Source organism: Ranitomeya variabilis, chromosome 4, assembly GCF_051348905.1.
Source record: "Ranitomeya variabilis isolate aRanVar5 chromosome 4, aRanVar5.hap1, whole genome shotgun sequence".
Lineage (NCBI taxonomy): Eukaryota > Metazoa > Chordata > Amphibia > Anura > Dendrobatidae > Ranitomeya > Ranitomeya variabilis.
In genome coordinates, this window is record NC_135235.1 from 239,659,818 (window position 1) to 239,682,152 (window position 22,335).

The 22,335-nt window shown below is 42.6% G+C and overlaps 1 protein-coding gene across 2 annotated transcripts in view; it reads right to left on the reverse strand.

The window, feature by feature from the left end:
- Positions 1 to 296: 296 nt before the first annotated feature.
- LOC143770617 (msx2-interacting protein-like) overlaps positions 297 to 22,335 on the reverse strand; it is a 59,626-nt gene continuing 37,587 nt past the window's right edge. The window contains exons 5-12 of one of the 2 annotated variants that reach the window (XM_077260423.1): positions 21,104 to 21,234; positions 20,794 to 20,994; positions 20,532 to 20,683; positions 20,040 to 20,165; positions 9,987 to 10,103; positions 1,766 to 1,882; positions 1,186 to 1,286; positions 297 to 865 (exon numbers count right to left, since the gene is read on the reverse strand). In XM_077260423.1, coding sequence (XP_077116538.1) covers positions 517 to 865; positions 1,186 to 1,286; positions 1,766 to 1,882; positions 9,987 to 10,103; positions 20,040 to 20,165; positions 20,532 to 20,683; positions 20,794 to 20,994; positions 21,104 to 21,234 — 1,294 coding nt within the window. In that variant the 3' untranslated portion in view covers positions 297 to 516. The remainder of the gene's footprint in view (positions 866 to 1,185; positions 1,287 to 1,765; positions 1,883 to 9,986; positions 10,104 to 20,039; positions 20,166 to 20,531; positions 20,684 to 20,793; positions 20,995 to 21,103; positions 21,235 to 22,335) is intronic. The other variant, XM_077260424.1, reaches the window with a different exon arrangement.

Below are 22,335 nucleotides of genomic sequence, written 5' to 3' on the forward strand. Positions count from 1 at the left end.
TACACACCTGTACTTTGTATCTCCCCACCTCATTGTAGATTGTAAGCTCTCACGAGCAGGGGCGGCTTATTGTGCTTTAATTATTGTATTGTTAACGTTGTTACTTATGACTGATGTGTTTGAAACTGTTAAACTGTAAAGCGCTGCGGAATATGTTGGCGCTATATCTATATTATTATTAATTGATTGTACAAAAAGAAAATTACCAGCTCACTCTCTAGTCACTTCAATCGTGATCGATGCCACTGCACAGTGTGTGGTTGATGCAGGAGAAGAAAAAATGCTCCAGCTTCGAATCCAAGGCCATACAAAATTTAAGTTTCTTTATTTTCCAAGGTTAAAATAAACAAAAAGGGCCAAAAACCATGTACAGAAGGGTGAAAATGGGATTATTATGTATAGTCTTTTTCACATGTAAAGCGCCATGGAATAAGTGACACTATAATAATAATTAAAAAATATCCAGACACGTTTAGAACGCCACGTGTGTTCTTAGACTTGGTTTGAGTAATAGTCCTACTGCCTCCGTCCAGCAATGGCTGATAACAGGGAGTAATAGATAGTATTAACCTGTCCTACAGTGGCCTCCCCAAGTAACGGCTGAGCACGGGGAGTAATAGCTTGCAGCGTCCGGGCCCGTTCGCACGGATCTCTCAAATCTGTATCTTCTCTCGACTCATCGTAGTTTCGCTGCTGATAATAATTGGCCGGGTACGATACCAACTCTGGGCAGAATTCTCTACTCTGTGCAGGGTACTCCTTCCTCGTTTCCTCCTGGTATGTCGCAGCAGTCCGGGCACTATCATAGTAAGTGCGCCACGTGGTAGGTAATTCATGGAATGATCCTCTTGGGGTCTCATCACTCCTGGGAAGAAACAGACAGCATGATAGCCCTGTATATCCAACCTGAAAACACTGAACAGACCACATCGCTAAAATAATCTTACATAAACAATTTATGCACAGAGGACAACAAAAATGTACAAGCCGGCCCTAATCCAGCACTACAAGCATAGATCTGTTTAATCCCATGTTCACAGCTCTACCCATTCAGCAATGGTCATGGCACAAAAACAGCAAATCCAATCTCACTTTCCCATATTACAAGGTCTATGTGTATAAGGGCCATTTACACCTGATAGTGACTGGGAAATGAGGTCTTTTCCACAAGCAGAGAACACTCACCTTCCCTCCGATATTATTCCATGGAAGTCCCGAAGGTCTTGCTTTGCAGAATCCACGAGACCATAAAAAGCCATCTCTTTTTCATAGATTGCAAAATCCACCTAAAGGAAAAAATTAAGCTTTCATCAATTTCTCTGCACAGAATAGATCTACTATAGTCTGTTATAGTCTACAGAAATGGCCGCAGTGCCAGAGGCATGATCACAGATAGAAGTCTGCAGATTGCACGGCTGCAGGATGCTCAGGCGGCAGTAATGTCAGTTCTGCATCATACACAATTATTAGCTCATGATCAGAACTAGCACTACCTGTGGGCACTTAATTAAACAATGTGGCATTCTTTAATTATCACGCCAGCTTTAATATAAAGAAATGACAACAAGATGCTCAGAGAAACAAGACCCGTGCTCCGCTACTAAATGCTTCACGTCAGCCTAAAGGCTCTGGGAAAGCTGAGCTTATTCAGCAGCTTTCCAGCAATCCCCTGCAGTGGGTTTAACAATATTAAAACTTGCTAGAAAATCCTACTAAATTTCAGGATTTAAATTTTGATGCACTTATTAAGGTGGTCTCTGCACACCTTAACGACATTCCCACCAATCTTCCTCCCCTTGGTCTCTTTTACAGCTGTTTCGGCAAATTCCATCTCACTGTAGAGAATCAGGGCCATGCCTTTAGAGCGATCACACACCACCACCTGTCAGGGAAAAAAACAAGGAAACATAAGAGCCGCGTCCACTGGGGACTTGGTGAAAGATCAGCGTTCATCTCGTCTTGTTTCAATGTGGATTCTGATTTAATGGCCATCTCGTATCCCACGCAGTAAAATAGAATCCATTATTGACTTGATGATGAGAGGTCTAAATTAATTAATTAATAAATAATAATAATAATCATCTTTATTTTTATATAGCGCTAACATATTCCGCAGCGCTTTACAGGTTGCACACATTATCATCGCTGTCCCCGATGGGGCTCACAATCTAAATTCCCTATCAGTATGTCTTTGGAATGTGGGAGGAAACCGGAGTGCCCAGAGGAAACCCACGCAAACACGGAGAGAACATACAAACTCTTTGCAGATGTTGTCCTTAATGGGGTTTGAACCCAGGACTCCAGCGCTACAAGGCTGCAATGCTAACCACTGCGCCACCGTGCCGCCCCATAAGGCCTTTAAGGCCTCTTTCACAATTCCGTTTTTTACAATCAGTCACAATCCGTCAAAATGTTGATGTCACGATAATGTATAAAATGGAGTAGGATTTTTCATTTTCCCTGTTATCCTGCACGATGTGGGCTCTGACCCCTCCCTTCTCTTTTGATTCTGTGTGTGTGAAGCTATTCTTCTCAATGCTCTGCCCTTACCCAAACCAGGAAGGTTTATTGCGCTTGTAGAGGCACAAATCTCCCTCCAGCTGAAACTGGTCTGATATCCATCTCAAGACATGCGGTTCTTTGTTCTCTTATAGTAAGATATTGGGCCACCTATTTGGGCTAGAAAAATAAGTATATATTGCTAACTTCCATCGGTAGATCTGTCAGCCACTGTAACCACTAGCAGCTAAACGCAATGAGTAAAAAGTATGGATTTCTCCGGAACCGTGTGGGACAACTAGGACGAATTTGGTATCAATAAAGAGCTAATTTTAATACAAGATGGATGAGGTGTGTGTTATGACTCTGCCAGATTCTCCAGCGAAGATATGACAATTATAAGAATTACTATTGAAATCTGTATGTCTGGGGAGAGCGTAGGGTCCAGGGAAACCAGCCCCTTTAGTGATGTCACCAGGCTGCGGTTATAAGTTCCTGCACTTCACCCAGCCTTCAGTTTTGCCTGAGGAGCTGTTCCTATCCAGACCTCCTGAGGTACTGGGACATTTGGGGCTCCGCCTACCAGCATGGTTTTGCCTGAGATGATCTGAGCACATGAGTTTTATCTTTCTTCTTTAATCCATGTTATTTTATAATTGCTTTGTACATACATACTTTGTCTCATATTGTAACATCTTTATATACAGTACCTTTTTATAAACACTGCCTGTTCTTTTATGGAGTAAAATATTTAAAATACTAGCTTAGTTCTCCTGCTCTAAAACGTACCCTTAGGCTATGTTCACACGCTGCGGCTTTTGCTGCGGATCCGCAGCGGATTAGCAGCTGCGGATTTGCAGCTGCGGATCCGCAGACGTTTTCCATGCAGGGTACAGTACAATGTTACCCTATGGAAAACCAAATCCGCTGTGCCCACTTTGCTTTTTTCCGCTTGAAAATCCGCGCGGATTTTCTGCGGAAAAAAAGAAGTAGCATGTCAATTCTTTCTGCGGATTCCGCAACTGTTTTCCACCTGCACCAATAGGAAAGTAACCATAACCAACAAACACCATACTAATAATAGGTGAAAAAGAGGCATAGGCAATTATAAAATCATATGTACTTTATTAACACCTGATAAAAAACACAAGACAAGAATCTTCATATAAAACTGATTTGCAAGCAGGGCAGAACAATGTGATATTATACTCCTGAGTGACTTACGCCGTAACAAGAACGTACCAGCTGTATCAAACAAAATGCTTAGTGTAATTTAAATAAATTATCCTACTATATTTGATCAGCTGATTAGAAAAAAGATTGCACAGTTTATAATATATTGCACGCAAACGTTTCTCTAAGCTGCTCATAAGCAGTATGACAGAGCTAAAAAAGCATTAACTATCCCAAACAGCACATAAAAAAGTGTCTAGTGCATATAGGGTAAAGTATTATAGCATGACTCTACCTATAATAGAGAAATAAAGTGCCTAGTGCAATTCACATAGATACCATATTTAGTCAGCCGAAAAAAAAAAAAAAAAAGGATTTTACCAATGGCAGCATTAACTGTCCCAAGCAGCACATAATACAAAAAAAGTGTCTGGTGCATTTAGGGTAAAGTGCTGTAGCATAAATCTACTTCCAATAACAAAACGCAAACATTGCTAGTCACTGAAACTTAAACGGCATATCACTTACATATATATATTTTCCGACCTGCGTGCTCCTCAGTCACCCCGACAGCGCCGTTTCGCCTTTGTGGCTTCCTCAAAATAGGGGCATGAGGAAGCCACAAAGGCGAAACGGCGCTGTCGGGGTGACTGAGGAGCACGCAGGTCGGAAAATATATATATGTAAGTGATATGCCGTTTAAGTTTCAGTGACTAGCAATGTTTGCGTTTTGTTATTGGAAGTAGATTTATGCTACAGCACTTTACCCTAAATGCACCAGACACTTTTTTTGTATTATGTGCTGCTTGGGACAGTTAATGCTGCCATTGGTAAAATCCTTTTTTTTTTTTTTTTTCGGCTGACTAAATATGGTATCTATGTGAATTGCACTAGGCACTTTATTTCTCTATTATAGGTAGAGTCATGCTATAATACTTTACCCTATATGCACTAGACACTTTTTTATGTGCTGTTTGGGATAGTTAATGCTTTTTTAGCTCTGTCATACTGCTTATGAGCAGCTTAGAGAAACGTTTGCGTGCAATATATTATAAACTGTGCAATCTTTTTTCTAATCAGCTGATCAAATATAGTAGGATAATTTATTTAAATTACACTAAGCATTTTGTTTGATACAGCTGGTACGTTCTTGTTACGGCGTAAGTCACTCAGGAGTATAATATCACATTGTTCTGCCCTGCTTGCAAATCAGTTTTATATGAAGATTCTTGTCTTGTGTTTTTTATCAGGTGTTAATAAAGTACATATGATTTTATAATTGCCTATGCCTCTTTTTCACCTATTATTAGTATGGTGTTTGTTGGTTATTATTAGTTTTTGAGGTGGTGAGTCCACTATTGGATTGTGTTTTTGTACCAATAGGAAAGTGCAGTTGGAAACCCGCAGTGGAATCCGCAGGAGAAATCGCACAAAAAAACGCAGGGAAAACCTCCGCGGTTTTGCACTGCGGTTTTTCCAAATCAGGACCTGAAAAATCCGCAGCAAAAAAAGGATAGTGTGAACAAGCCCTAAGTCTTCTGAAGGGAATTACGCTACTGTTTTGGGTTAGCTTCGGACCCGTTAATCGAAGCTGGTGGCAGCATACCTGGTTCTGTGCCTTTGGGAGTCGTAGCGACGGCGGCATTGATAATTATTATTCCTGCCTGAGTGGGAGTAGTTATATCGCCTCGCTGCAGCGTGCCCAATAGCCAGTACATAGCAGGCAGCCTTTCTGGCGACTAATTACCCTAGGTGCAGTACCTAATCTGACCTGAGGGTAAGGGGGGGCGTCAGACAGCTACAAGTTTTCAAGCGGAACTGTAAAGCGGGATATACATAAATCCCTGCAGTTCGTGTTATATTGCAGAGCAGTGGGATAACTAAAATAAGCCCCTGCTGGCCAAAGCTCACCCCGATCGTGACGCACTGTTGACCATCACAGTGTGAATCCGTGATATATTGGTAGCAGCGGTGTGAATCCGTGACAGTTGAAAAGACAGATCCTGTGCAGATCGTAACAAACGGATGCACTGGAGCAGTTTTGACGGCTCCAGTGCATCCTAGAAGGCTATGTGCACACGTAGTGTAAGCGTCTTTGCAGTGGTTTTTCGCTGCGAAAACGCATACACAACACAACCCATGTTAAAAAAAAAAAAAAAAAAATATATATATATATATATATATATATATATATATATATATATATATATATATATATATATATATATATATATATATATATATATATATATATATATATATATATATATATACACATATATATATATACACACATATACATACACCCACAGTCATGGCCAAAAGAATTGACACCCCTGCAATTGTCAGATACTACTCAGTTTCTTCCTGAAAATGATTGCAAACACAAATTCTTTGGTATTATTATCTTCATTTAATTTGTCTTAAGTAAAAAAACACAAAAGAGAATGAAGCAAAAAGCAAAACATTGATCATTTCACACAAAACTCCAAAAATGGGCCAGACAAAAGTATTGGCACCCTCAGCCTAATACTTGGTTGCACAACCTTTAGCCAAAATAACTGCGACCAACCGCTTCCGGTAACCACCAATGAGTTTCTTACAATGCTCTGCTGGAATTTTAGACCATTCTTCTTTGGCAAACTGCTCCAGGTCCCTGATATTTGAAGGGTGCCTTCTCCAAACTGCCATTTTAAGATCTCTCCACAGGTGTTCTATGGGATTCAGGTCTGGACTCATTGCTGGCCACCTTAGAAGTCTCCAGTGCTTTCTCTCAAACCATTTTCTAGTGCTTTTTGAAGTGTGTTTTGGGTCATTGTCCTGCTGGAAGACCCATGACCTCTGAGGGAGACCCAGCTTTCTCACACTGTACCCTACATTATGCTGCAAAATTTGTTGGTAGTCTTCAGACTTCATAATGCCATGCACACGGTCAAGCAGTCCAGTGCCAGAGGCAGCAAAGCAACCCCAAAAACATCAGGGAACCTCCGCCATGTTTTACTGTGTTCTTTTCTTTGAATGCCTTTTTTTTCTCCTGTAAACTCTATGTTGATGCCTTTGCCCGAAAAGCTCTACTTTTGTCTCATCTGACCAGAGAACATTCTTCCAAAACGTTTTAGGCTTTTTCAGGTAAGTTTTGGCAAACTCTAGCCTGGCTTTTTTATGTCTCAGGGTAAGAAGTGGGGTCTTCCTGGGTCTCCTACCATACAGTCCCTTTTGATTCAGACGCCGACTGATAGTACGGGTTGACACTGTTGTACCCTCGGACTGCAGGGCAGCTTGAACTTGTTTGGATGTTAGTCGAGGTTCTTTATCCAACATCCGCACAATCTTGCGTTGAAATCTCTTGTCAATTTTTCTTTTCCGTCCACATCTAGGGAGGTTAGCCACAGTGCCATGGGCTTTAAACTTCTTGATGACACTGCGCACGGTAGACACAGGAACATTCAGGTCTTTTGGAGATGGACTTGTAGCCTTGAGATTGCTCATGCTTCCTCACAATTTGGTTTCTCAAGTCCTCAGACACTTCTTTGGTCTTCTTTCTTTTCTCCATGCTCAATGTGGTACACACAAGGACACAGGAAAGAGGTTGAGTCAACTTTAATCCATGTCAACTGGCTGCAAGTGTGATTTAGTTATTGCCAACACCTGTTAGGTGCCACAGGTAAGTTACAGGTGCTGTTAATTACACAAATTAGAGAAGCATCACATGATTTTTCGAACAGTGCCAATACTTTTGTCCACCCCCTTTTTTATGTTTGATGTGGAATTATATCCAATCTGGCTGTAGGACAATTCTTTTTGTATTTTTTCATTTAAGACAAATTAAATGAAGATAATACCAAAGAATTTGTGTTTGCAATCTTTTTCAGGAAGAAACTGAGTATTATCTGACCGAGTTGCAGGGGTGTCAATACTTTTGGCCATGACTGTAGATTAGAATATATACACTCACCGGCCACTTTATTAGGTACACCATGCTAGTAACGGGTTGGACCCCCTTTTGCCTTCAGAACTGCCTCAATTCTTCGTGGCATAGATTCAACAAGGTGCTGGAAGCATTCCTCAGAGATTTTGGTCCATATTGACATGATGGCATCACACAGTTGCCGCAGATTTGTCGGCTGCACATCCCAAAGATGCTCCATACAAGGCAGGATGGATCCATGCTTTCATGTTGTTTACGCCAAATTCTGACCCTACCATCCGAATGTCGCAGCAGAAATCGAGACTCATCAGACCAAGCAACGTTTTTCCAATCTTCTACTGTCCAATTTCGATGAGCTTGTACAAATTGTAGCCTCAGTTTCCTGTTCTTAGCTGAAAGGAGTGGTACCCGGTGTGGTCTTCTGCTGCTGTAGCCCATCTGCCTCAAAGTTCGACGCACTGTGCGTTCAGAGATGCTCTTAGGCCTACCTTGGTTGTAACGGGTGGCGATTTGAGTCACTGTTGCCTTTCTATCAGCTCGAACCAGTCTGCCCATTCTCCTCTGACCTCTGGCATCAACAAGGCATTTCCGCCCACAGAACTGCCGCTCACTGGATTTTTTTTCTTTTTCGGACCATTCTCTGTAAACCCTAGAGATGGTTGTGCGTGAAAATCCCAGTAGATCAGCAGTTTCTGAAATACTCAGACCAGCCCTTCTGGCACCAACAACCATGCCACGTTCAAAGGCACTCAAATCACCTTTCTTCCCCATACTGATGCTCGGTTTGAACTGCAGGAGATTGTCTTGACCATGTCTACATGCCTAAATGCACTGAGTTGCCGCCATGTGATTGGCTGATTAGAAATTAAGTGTTAACAAGAAGTTGGACAGGTGTACCTAATAAAGTGGCCGGTGAGTGTATATATATATATAAATTGTGATATTCTTACTTTCTGGCGTCCCCTGCATCCTTCCCACGGCCCCCCGATGCTGCCGGCAGCTCCCGTTCCCAGTAATGCCTTGCAAGACAATGACCTGTGATGACATAGTGGTCTCGTGAGACAGCTACGTCATTGGATCATTTCGCAATGCATTACTAGGAACGGGAGCTGTCGGCAGCATCGCGAGCATGGGGGTGAAGGCTGAAGGCAGTGACTGCTCTCGTGATTTTTAATTTTTTTAAAATTATTTTTAACATTATATCTGTTTACTATTGATGCTGCATAGGCAGCATCAATAGTAAAAAGAGAGAGCGAGAGTGAATTTCCCTGACGGGAAATTCTTCCGCCCATGCTCAGTTTGAAAAGATGGGACCCGTTGCTGGATTCCTGCTTTTGACAGTCAGCGATGGATCCTGTGTCCATAGGCTTCCATTATAGCTAACGACGAGCAGAGTAGGATCCGTCGCTGAGTGATTTTCCGACATACACAAAAAACATTTCTGTGTTGTCTTCGCCTGACGGACAGCGATTTGCCAACGGATCCAGTACACGACGGATGCAACGTGTGGCCATCCATCACAATCCGTCGCTAATACAAGCCTATGAGGAAAAAAACAGATCCAGCAGCATCATTTGCTGGATCCATTTTTTTTCTTTCTCACAAAACGACACATTGTGACGGAAAAAGAAAGACAGAAGTGTGAAAGACTATAAACATAAGGATGAATGACCTAGGAGAGATCAAAACATCCAACACTGCGGAGACACCATCACGTGTTTCTCAACGCAAGCAATGAATAGCCAGGTCTTTCACCGGGAAGGAACAACCACGAGAAGGGCAGCATCCAATAAAGGAAAACCACCTATGTTAAAACATGGTATCCATCCACAGACAGCTGTTTCGGGGTATTTGCCCCTCATCAGTGTGGAGTAGGAAACTGGCTATTAGGAGCAGTGCCTAGTGAAAAGACTATAAACATAAGGATGAATGACCTCGGAGAGATCAAAACAGGGATCTATGCCAAAACATGCTGCCCTTCCCGTGGTTGTTCCTTCCCGGTGAAAGACCTGGCTATTCATTGCTTGCGTTGAGAAACACGTGATGGTGTCTCCGTGGCTTTTCTACATGCATTTGCATATTTCCCTTGAGGGATGGGGGCAGTGTTCTGGACCCTCTCCACAAACTGCTGTCAGGGACAAGCGAAGCTCACACAGTACTGGCAATACAGATGGTGCAAGCTCTGATCCCGGATGTGGACTATTACATGACCATTACAAATACGGTCAGACCAGCACATTACAGATCACAATTTAGGGTTGTCTTCTGATTAAAAGGAAATGATGTCTGACAATATATGTAATTGTAATTAAAAGGACAGGAAAGAATATAAGAAGATGCAGGATTAACATTGACATCATCATGGAAAGTGTGTTGGGTAACGTACCTTAAGCACAGTCCCATAGCGGCTAAAATGGAGATTTAGATACTGCTGCTCCGTGACTCTGGGGGGCAGGCCATCTATCCACACGCAGTTGGTGGGCACAGATTTCCCAAAGTTGAGCTGTAAATGATAAATATGGCGACATGTCAGACTTACAATGAGGCGTGGATGTAATGTAAGCAGGGACCAGATGCAACACGCAGACAGAGACAAGGCGGAAGGAACCAATCACATTTCCCTAGTGTAGCAGGGAATTACCGTAACTATAGCAACAGTTAAACAATGCAAAACAGGTAATTACAGATGAAATATACAACACAGGGTATATAATGAATCCTCAGGTTCACCAATTATTGCAGCAGTCTCTTGTTAAAGGGAAGGTGCCGTGATTTAAATTTTTGAATTAATAATTATTGATTATATAATCAATTATTTTAATACAAAGTTAAATTAACTACTTTAATAGTTTTTTTTATTAACTTTTACTTTTGCCACTGGGGGTTGCCAATTTCATTAGTGTGGGCGTCTGGGCACGACACTTGCACACCTCTCACGGCAGCCATGGGCATACGAGACTGCACTGCTCCACCTGCCTCTTAGCTCTGACCCGGGCACGCACCACCCTGGGCTGTCCAGGTCACAGCTGTGGATGGAGATCACGGCCATTTTGTTGTAGCCACAGCGTATGCTGTGGGCTTTATTTTCCCCAGTCAGTGCACACACTGCTCAGTGCGTGCGATGACGGGAGCTGACGGTAAGACCGCCGGTCAGAGCGCTGTGGGGTTATGCTGTCAGATGTCAGCGTGATCCCGCAGCTGACTGTGACCTACAGCGGTGACCTGCGGTCAAAAAGCTGGCGTGGGCCAATCAGACTGCTGCTCCCATCGGGCTATGTCTGCTGTCACTAATAACGGTGATGGGAGATGTATCATCATCAGCCGGCACTTGTGTTCACAGTTAAAAAAAAAAAAAAAAAAAAAAAAAGTAATATGACATAATCACATAAAAAATAATAAAAAAAACATACTTGCCTTAATGCCCAAACCCCGATGCCCTCGTCTCCTAGAAATAATGTAAAATAATAAACCACCATATACTCACCTTTCCGCCGTAGTCCATGTAATCCCAAATGTCCCACGGCGATCTCAGGTGCAGAACAGTCACATCGGGAGATGTGACCGCTCTACCCAGCCGCCAGTGATACACTGCGGGAGCGATTACCTCTTGTCAGTGTGTCACTGAGCTGCCGTGAGAGTTCACTGGAGTTCATCAGCTCTGGTGCTCTCACTTACGGCACTGCGCTGTGAACTTTTCCACGCAGCAGTGTTACCGTAAGGGAGGTCACCGGAGTTCATCAGCTCTGGTGCTCTCGGTTACGGCACCGCTGTGTGAGAACTTTCCCACGCAGCAGTAGTACCGTAAGGGAGGTCACCGGAGCTGATCAGCTGATGAACTCCGGTGAACTCTCACGGCAGCTCTATTATCACTGCGGAAGCAATTACCTCTTGTTAGTGACTGCTCTCAAAGTGATCAGGATCATCGTGGGACATTATGCATTATCTTCACTGCGGATAGGTGAGGAATATTGTGGTTTTATTTTTGTTGCAGGAGACGTTGGCTTCGGTGGATTAGGTATTATTATAGGAGTCTGTCATTATTTCAAATAGAGGACTTTATTCTGGGTGTCTGTGTGTTATACAATATCACTATGGGGTTACTAATGGATAGGTGTCTTATAGACGCCTCTCTATTACTAACCTGTGAGCTTGATGTCACCTGACAATACAAAGGTGACATCAACCCCAGAAATATGAACCCCACTTGCCACCGCTACAGAGCAAGTGGGAAGAACGATGCTAAGCACCAGATTTGTCGTATCTTATAGATGCGCCTTTTGTTGGCCAGCTGAGAGCGGATGTTTTTAGCCTGGGAGGGGCTTATATCCATGGCCCCTTCCAAGGCTATTAATATCAGCACGCAGCTGTCTGCATAGCCTTTGCTGGTTATTATAGAGTACCCCATGTCTTTTTTTTTGGGTGGGGGGGTCCCCCCCTATTTTAATAGCCAGTAAAGGCTAAGTATACAGCTGTTAGCAGATATTAATAGCCTGGGAAGCTCCATAGGTATTACCCCCTTCCCAGGCTATAAACATCTGCCCCAGCTGGTTATTAAGATTACACGGGAGTCCACACTTTTTTTCCTCTAAAATTAACAGTTGTTGTCTGGTTACAGCCTATGTATGTTCACTCTGTTAACGCTCCTACATAGGCTGGTGACAATGTATGTGTAGGTTTGTGTGTGTTTACTTATCGGCTTAGTAATGAGGGTATCTGTGTCAGTGTGTGTGTATTTTCCTGTGTGTGAGCGTGCGTGTGTATTTTCCTGTGTGTGAGCGTGCATGAGCATGCATATTTCCCAGTTTATGATACAGCGAGCAGCACCAACTAACAGAATTGTTGCTGCCTGCAGGGCTGTGGAGTCGGTAGGCTAAATCTCCAACTCCAACTTCTCAATTTCCATGACAGACTCCCTCATACATGGCTCATGTTTAAGTGATAAATTTATTGTGGTAAAATGGTAACATCAGGCTTTTAATCATTATTATAATACAATAATCAAGCCATTTAGATAGAATCTAACATATTTATTGGAAAACAACTTTAGAAGAAAAAAAACTTTCATATTTACAATTTATTATACACTCTGCAGTAAGTGGAAAAAAACAGTTTTCAACAAGAACGTACTGAATAACATATGTGCAGTCTATGAATTTGTTCTGAGAAGTAGTATCGCCTCCATCAGGCCCTCCTCCATAGATGACCTCACATCTGACCTAGTTATTTTAAGGCTGGAGAACAACCTCTCTACACTAACTTGGGTTGGTGGTAAAGCAGTGACCACATGGGCGACATCTCTAACAATTTCAGGGTATAAAGGAATTGCCTCGTGCACAGTCAGCTTTGATGAACGATTGAACTCTTCTACTTTGAGAGCAAGTGAAAAATGTTGCTGAAATATGGTCAGTTTTCTAGTGGAGTCTTTTTCCCAGCAGCGACGCTTTGCCTGCTCCATGTCATCCAAATACTTGTCAAAATCAAATTCCTCATCTGATGAGGATGAAGGAATGGCAGCAGCAGCACTGGCAGAACCCGAGTCCTCTAGCCCACTCATCCTAACTGCTGCCTCAATCAGAGCTTCTTTAGTAAGCTGTTGGTCATACAGCAATATACGATGACTCTGGTCCACATAAACAGCTGCCAGAAGAGTTTTTTTCTTATAGCAGTGTCTCTGTTTCATTGAAGCAGCAATGCCATCTGCGATTAAACCTCCTCTTCGGGACAGGTAAAACAACAAGTTCTTCCACTCCTTTATAAAAATGCCAGGAGTTAAATCCTCAGCTTGTAACTTTTTAGTCACTGTAAATGGGTGATGAAGAAATTCCTTCAATTCAGCCACCTGTGTCCATTGACCTTCATTTAGTGTTACCTGAGGGTTGGACATATCTAAAAGGAAGGGTTTCAGCTCAAGCAATCGCTCAATCATTAAATAGGTGCTGCCCCACCGAGTGGTTTGATCCACAATTACCCCTTTTCCAGCACGTCTCTTCAAGATGGAATCAATTTTGGGGGTTGTGGCAGCAATAGCCAATTTCCTCACTTTGCTCACCAGAGTTCCAGCATGTCCCTCTTGCAGACTCTCTCTTATTGCCAGCTGCAGCGTGTGCACAACACAGCGCATGTGATGAATAGCAAAGAGTTGTGAAGCAGCTTCAACAAGATCATCTAATTGTAAAGAATCATATTGCTGTTCTTCTGTAGTATTATCTGTTTGTTCCTCCGTTATGGTAACAGGACTGTGGCCTTCCATCTCTAACATACTGAATGTGAAATGTTCTTCCAGCTGCTGTTCTTCATTATTCTCATTCATCAGTTTAATTGTACTTATCATTTATGCAGCATTATAAGTTACAATAGCAAGAACCTGTTTTTTTAGTTCATAATCTTGCAGAACTTATTCCACTAAGGTCTGGAGAAACTGGCTGCTGTGATGAACTTTAGTTATCTTTTACTGCCAACGTATCAGTAACAATTATTTTGTCGTCACAAATACAGTGGGGCAAAAAAGTATTTAGTCAGTCAGCAATAGTGCAAGTTCCGCCACTTAAAAAGATGAGAGGCGTCTGTAATTTACATCATAGGTAGACCTCAACTATGGGAGACAAACTGAGAAAAAAAAATCCAGAAAATCACATTGTCTGTTTTTTTATCATTTTATTTGCATATTATGGTGGAAAATAAGTATTTGGTCAGAAACAAACAATCAAGATTTCTGGCTCTCACAGACCTGTAACTTCTTCTTTAAGAGTCTCCTCTTTCCTCCACTCATTACCTGTAGTAATGGCACCTGTTTAAACTTGTTATCAGTATAAAAAGACACCTGTGCACACCCTCAAACAGTCTGACTCCAAACTCCACTATGGTGAAGACCAAAGAGCTGTCAAAGGACACCAGAAACAAAATTGTAGCCCTGCACCAGGCTGGAAAGACTGAATCTGCAATAGCCAACCAGCTTGGAGTGAAGAAATCAACAGTGGGAGCAATAATTAGAAAATGGAAGACATACAAGACCACTGATGATCTCCCTCGATCTGGGGCTCCACGCAAAATCCCACCCCGTGGGGTCAGAATGATCACAAGAACGGTGAGCAAAAATCCCAGAACCACGCGGGGGGACCTAGTGAATGAACTGCAGAGAGCTGGGACCAATGTAACAAGGCCTACCATAAGTAACACACTACGCCACCATGGACTCAGATCCTGCAGCGCCAGACGTGTCCCACTGCTTAAGCCAGTACATGTCCGGGCCCGTCTGAAGTTTGCTAGAGAGCATTTGGATGATCCAGAGGAGTTTTGGGAGAATGTCCTATGGTCTGATGAAACCAAACTGGAACTGTTTGGTAGAAACACAACTTGTCATGTTTGGAGGAAAAAGAATACTGAGTTGCATCCATCAAACACCATACCTACTGTAAAGCATGGTGGTGGAAACATCATGCTTTGGGGCTGTTTCTCTGCAAAGGGGCCAGGACGACTGATCCGGGTACATGAAAGAATGAATGGGGCCATGTATCGTGAGATTTTGAGTGCAAACCTCCTTCCATCAGCAAGGGCATTGAAGATGAAACGTGGCTGGGTCTTTCAACATGACAATGATCCAAAGCACACCGCCAGGGCAACGAAGGAGTGGCTTCGTAAGAAGCATTTCAAGGTCCTGGAGTGGCCTAGCCAGTCTCCAGATCTCAACCCTATAGAAAACCTTTGGAGGGAGTTGAAAGTCTGTGTTGCCAAGCGAAAAGCCAAAAACATCACTGCTCTAGAGGAGATCTGCATGGAGGAATGGGCCAACATACCAACAACAGTGTGTGGCAACCTTATAAAGACTTAAAGAAAACGTTTGACCTCTGTCATTGCCAACAAAGGATATATTACAAAGTATTGAGATGAAATTTTGTTTCTGACCAAATACTTATTTTCCACCATAAAATGCAAATAAAATGATAAAAAAACAGACAATGTGATTTTCTGGATTTTTTTTCTCAGTTTGTCTCCCATAGTTGAGGTCTACCTATGATGTAAATTACAGACGCCTCTCATCTTTTTAAGTGGTGGAACTTGCACTTTTGCTGACTGACTAAATACTTTTTTGCCCCACTGTATATCGAACGCTGATGGCAAAATAGTTCACTCTGACGTGTGCAGGCATCCATTTTAGGAAAAACAAAGCGTCTCAAGAGTCTTTTTAAGATCTTCCTTTTGGTTAAGGGCTTCTTCAATCACTAATTTTCTAATACTTTCTCTTTCCAGAAACACCAAGTTTGTGGGCCATTTCTCCATTAAGAGCTGTAAAAGCTGGTCATGCAAATAATGATAATGGTACACAGTCCTTCACAACAAGCTCGATGAGCTGTTTTTTTAAACACATCTGCTGTCATTGTTACATTAACTTTGTCACTTACAAAATATCTTGTAACCGACGTTGGCGATGCTCTTTTTTCCTCCTTTGCCTGGCAGAAAGTGCTGGGCTCTGGTTTCTTGGTGCTGCTGTGATCTTTTTCAATCACAGCTTTGTAAACTTCTGGGTGGCAGCGTTGTAAATGTCTTCTTAGATTGAAAGCTCTTGAAGGAGCATTTTTATCACTGCTTGAGTATGCACTGATTTGGGCATCACAGTATTTGTTTTCATCTGGGTCACTTATACACGGACACACAAAATATTTTTTAACTTGAGTCACTGTAAAATGCTCAAATACAGCTGACTTCATAAGATGCTTCTTAGACATTTTGTAATTATGTAAATTCGCTCTTAAAATATTTGTCCTGTAAAAAATAAGGTATATTGTAATTCTTGCAAGAACAGGGAATCATGCACTGTATAATTTAGTATATAAATAAAACAATCTTTGCATAAATCAATAGGACAGAAGATAAGTATAAAGTTTGTAAAATACGTTCGATAGCTTTATGCTGAACTTTCAATGTCAGGCTTGTCTGAGGGTACAGCTCACTAAATGCTTCACATCATATTTCTTCACAGTCTATGAAGAGGGGAGGAGGTAGGGAGCATGTTTGCGCTGAATCATATTGCAGAACACACACAAATATATATGTTCTCAGCGATCCTGTTACTGTATTTCTGAATTTGAGATGTTCGAAAACATTTTCTCTCCTTATATTTTATGTATAGTGTATACAAGTCATCAGGGCAGCTAATTTCTCCAAACATGAGCTAAGAGGAAAAACAAACTAAAACATCAAGCATACAGAGGCAACATAAACTGGACTATTGATTTATGCACAGTTTATTGAAAGTTTAGATATGCTGTAAGTAGTACTTGAATCCTTGAGTACTTGAATCTCTATCAGTCCCGTTTAGTTTAAATTTTGTCATTTGACCCATTGGTCCTGAATAGGATGTAGGTCATTAATTATATATTTTTTATAGTATCCGAGTGTATTTGTATTTTTTACAACACGGTCTTTGGTAGAGGGCGTCCTCTTATAAGTTAGTTGTGGTTTTTCAGGTTCTTATATAGACCTAGTATTTATACTCTAGAGGGTTGTAGGTGGTAAACAAAAATATGCTTATAGTAATAACTGTGATATTACCCATTGAGCAAGCTTATTTATATAGCAATATTCTTTTATAACTACGGGTCCCAGGGCGCAGGCGCGTATCTTTGGATCTGAGATAGGAGCGCATTATATTATTAGAAAGCACGAATAGTGGTACGCATTGACTACTTACTACGTACTACTGAGCCTGCGCAGGACACACATTTTTTCACTATACCGGCTGCGCAGGCGCATGGTGGAACGCATTAGCGCTTCACCGCAGACATGCGCAGTCATATATTTTTGAGCGCCTGCGCATAAGCCAGCTAAGGGGATTACGTGCTCAACCCGGAAGTCTTACTATGGCGGTATGTAGAGACCGCAAGAGATTATAAAAAGCGGGTAACCACACTTACCACAAGGCTGACAGAGACTGGACGGACATTGCTCCCCACTGCGTTAGAGGTTTTATCGCCCCTCAGAATATAGCCAGATAAGTTATTATTTTGTTCAGCTATGATATGGGTATGTCTCCTGGTGAACCTACAAAGGGGAAACACGTCGAGCAAAGCATACTCAAGGCTATAAGCTAAGCATAATTAAATGCTCTTACATACTTGGTCATATCTAAAGTCACGGGGTTAACGGCAATTTTTGCACTTTATATGCACTATTTTTTGCACTTTATTCTGCCTGCACTGTGTTATTTCACTTTATCTTGCCTGCCTTTATATGAAAATCTAATACCTACTTGAGGGTTTAATAGGGACAGACGACGAGAGCGGGGGCGCCATTTGCGCAGGATTGTAGGGTGCCAACCCCCGCAGGTAGGTAGGGTGGACTCTTTAGGTGCAGTACATTATACGAGTCAGTACTCGTTGCACGGCCTTTGCACTGAATCATAAGTGCAATAGTATCTCCCTAATAAGTGCAATATTTTCCTAAGTGACTTTCTATTTATGTTTTTTTGTCTTGTCTGTCTGTATGGTCTGCTGATTGTTTTTTCCTCACGATAGGGCCTAATAGGGTCAGTTGGGGTTAGTCAACGTTGAGCGGGGGCGCCAATGCGCAGGTCTTATAGGGTGCCAACCTCCGCTGCAAGGTAGGAAACAGATAGTTGGTCCCACAGGGAACGTGTGCACCTTGTACCTTTGTTAGCAGACATATATGGTTTTAGGTCGTGTATGTTGTATTATTTTATTATTAAATTCAGTAAATGTTAAGTTTTATTGGTGTCATTTACAGCATTTGTTATAGTGTCATATACGGTGAGCAGTAAGTAGTACTTGCCTTAATCCTGCTTTCCTGTTCACTCCAGAAGTTCTGAGATAAATGCAGACATTCCTTCCCTGTGTGTTGGTTATTTCCCCCCTTTTTCCCTCCATATTGGTCTCTCTCACCCCTCCTTCTTCTCAATTACGGCTTTGATTTGAAAGGTACTTACCCATCTGTGAGGTCATCTACAGGTCAGCAGCAACTGCCACGAAAAAATGCTGTTGGTTTGAGCAGGAAGAAATATTTGATCTTATTGGAGGACTGGAAAGTACGGGAAGATTAACAGTTTATAAGGCCCTTCTTCTGTGCAATCCAGGCAGTCCGTGTGCAGCAAGTAAGAAAAGTGCCCCTCCCTAATAAAATTTAAAATTTCTGTCGTGATATATTGTGGCCTATTTTACCCAAATAATTTGTCTGTGTCTTATTTTAGTTATTTAAGTTATATATTAATGTTAAACAAATTGGGCCTTGTGCCTCCGCAGTCTGTTCCTAAATCTCATCCTCTCTTATCCCTTAGCAAACCCCCAGAAGGGGAGGAGACATCACACACGGGAGCAGATTCAGCCCATACTTACTGCAGTTGTAATGTCAGCTAGTTTACACTAGGTTTGTGTGTCAAATTTCAGTAGCTGCTCGCCCTAGTGTTTAAAAGTGATCATATTTTTTAACAATTTAAACATCAACTGTCAACATTTTTTAAATTGCTGAGAATTTTTTTTTTATGGCACCTTCCCTTTAAATATTCTAATTGTCTAACAGGGGTTGTACGAGTCACAGTACTATCTCTTCTTCTAGCACAGGCCCTAGCAGGGTCTCTGCTTCTTCCCGCTAGGCCACAAGTCCTCCTGACAAAGTGTAACAAGGCTCGTTGGGCTGCCTTTGCTTCAACCGGCCCCCACCCAGTCTGTTATCCTATCCAAGGACAACCCCAGTACATACGTAAGAGCTGAAAGCAACAGCCCAGCTCAATCGCATCTGCTGTACTGTTAAGGCGTCCACTGTCAGGCGGAGTCTACTCATGGGTCTTCAATGCTTGGCAGACGACGGGTGTTCCTCAGGTCCGGTGGGATGAGGGCTGGGCCCCAACTCTTGACTGACGTAGTTTGGGTTCCAAGTCTTGCCACGTGCTGCTTGGGTCCTGCTTCAATGTGCAACTACCACCCACTGGCTCGCGCTTCCTATTGTGAACTGTCACCTTGGACTCAGCGTCTTCTCCAGGACACGTCTTGACTACCGCTTCTGTTGGCGCCAAAGACCTCTCCGTTTTGGCACGCTGGCTTCTTATCCCGGAGATCTGCATCATCAAGGTCACCTGATTAGGTGCTCTATCCAACCTCGTCCCTCCTGAAACTCTTCCTTTTCCGGTTGGGTCCACATGGTCCTGTTTGGACGGTAGATGGCAGTCTTCCTGCACCAATTTTGCATAGTGCTGATGATTTTCATGATTAACGTTACATCCTCCTCTATATTTAAATGGAGGAGTGCTGTCATCACGATGGACCTTTTCTATTCCTACCTCTTATGGTGCGATTACAGGTACTTTGATCATTTACTGAACAGCAGGCGCCATACTGATGGGTTTGTACATGGCCCATATTGTCGCACGGCCCAACTACTGGGGCTGGTTTTATTTCTGGGGTGGGACACCAATTCACTCTAAACTGTATACCTTCAACCGGTTGTTTCCCAGGTACTCTCCATCCATCTTCTTAATGGCTTTACAGACGCTTGTGATATCGCAGTACTGCAGGAAGGCATACTGAGGGACACCGTCCACCATCTTAACGTCGATATCCTGGACAGCAGAGGAGAAGAATACAAGTAAGATCAATAGGGCAGAAGTGGCGTGAAAGCACAACCTGCAATGTGTGCCACAAAAGCCGGATTACTAACACTTGGGCACATGAAGGGAACTACACAGAACAAGATCAGGGCTCCCAATACTAATCTGGAACATCAGGCGCCCTTCATCTACAACAGATCGTAGCGTAGGATTTCCCGAGATCACACATGTCATGCACATTACGATGAGAACAAATTAAATAATCACGTGTCAATCAATTATGAGGCAAACCCCTCATCCACAGCCCAAAACAGCGCAATGACGCTACAAAACATGAGAAAATAAAGGAGTTGTCAGAAGCCACCAATGAGCACCTACCACAATCCCCCCAAATCTCTGGAACACGTTGCGTATATCAAGGTGGGTGGTGGTTTTCTCCAAGTTACCGATGAAGAGAAACCTGGTGGCCTTGTGGTGAAACTCTTCTATTCGCTCATCGAAAGGCCGGAACTCATTCTTACATTCTGTTTCTGGAAGAAACACAGGACAGGCTTGTGATTTCTCCATCAGTGAACACAGATTATATTGCACACAGGTCCGCATCCACGTTCATTCATTCATGGATGATGTGACAACGTACCTGGTCCTTCCCATGCGGTTACTTCTATCTTCATGCCAAAGAAGAGTTTGCCTTTTGATGCGTTAAGTGCTTTTTCCTGATCTTCCTGCTGCCTGAAAAAGACCAGACCGTATCGCTCCGTGGATGCACCGTATAACTGCACCACATTGACTGTACCGTACTTTTTAAACTCGTGATAAAGTCCATCTTTAAGGCTTGAGTCTAGAGACAAAAAAATACATTTTCATAGATTTTCATAAGTTAGGGAAAATGTCTGCGCTAGGATTCATCCAAGACCTGTGGACATAATGGACTTTTCCACATACTCTACCTGACGAGCGCACAGGGAGATTCTGAACTTTGATGCCAAAACTTTTGTGAGGTTCATCTTTATCCATAGATGAGCGTGACCGCGCGGACCTGGCAGGAGACTCATCACTGGAGGTGCTGCTGGAATCACTGCTGTAATAACACAACCTCCGTCAGTCCCACCACCCTCACAGCCGACTATCACATACATCTACAGAAGACACCTGAGATGATAAAGAGCATCTATCGCCAATATTAGGGTTAATGACTTGTCATTATTCAGTTAGCTTCACGCAGTTGTCTGAGGGGTCAGTCAAAGTCCAGACAACAAATTACCCAAAGGGTAACTAGACCCGACTTAAGGGATGTAAATTAAATAAGACTTTTACTGATTTTGATTAAAAGTTTGTCTATACTATTTAAAACTACTAAAGTGAACTTGTATTATTTCTATATAAACCCCATAACGTCCAATGACGGGCATAGCCCGTCACAGCACAATGTCAGTTCCCGCACCAGGACAGGCTATGCCCGTCATGCATTTAAACTATCACTGCGTGTAAACATGTGCCGACGGCTGTGACAGTGAGAGGCATGGGAAGAGGTGCGGGGACCCATGCTGTCGGTGCCCACACCCAGATCGCTGTGATCGGTCAGTCAGTCTGACTGACCGATCACAGCATGATGTTGAAATGTCAGTACATCGTGCCCGATCAGTGCAGCAGAACAGCACTGCCAGCGGCTGAGTGTCTGCACTAACAGCCAGGAGCGGTGTCAGCCCTGCCCCTGGCTGTTAACCCACTAAATGCTGTGGTCGAGTGTTATTGCAGTGTTCAGGAGGGAGGCATAGGGACAGGAGCACCCTCTGCCTTCAGATCGGCGTCCCCATGGGGCCCGATCATTGCCATGGTGACCCAGGGTCGTCATGACAACCCCAGGTCACCAAGCTACAGAAAGCTTCTAACACCATGCTCACAGCATGATGTCAGAAGCTTTCAGTATAGGTATAATGCAGTGCAATGCTAGTGCATTACAATGCATTATGCCTGCAATCGAAGTAAAAAAAAAAATAAAAAAAAAAGTGAAAGTCCCATAAAGGGACTAGATTTAAAAAAAAGTTAAAAAAAAATTACAAAATAAAAAATTCCACTAATACACATTTATGTAAAAAAAAAATTTAAATAAAAAAAAAGAGTACATGTTGGTATCTCTGCGTCCGGAACAATACGATCTATAAAAGTGTCATGCTAGTTA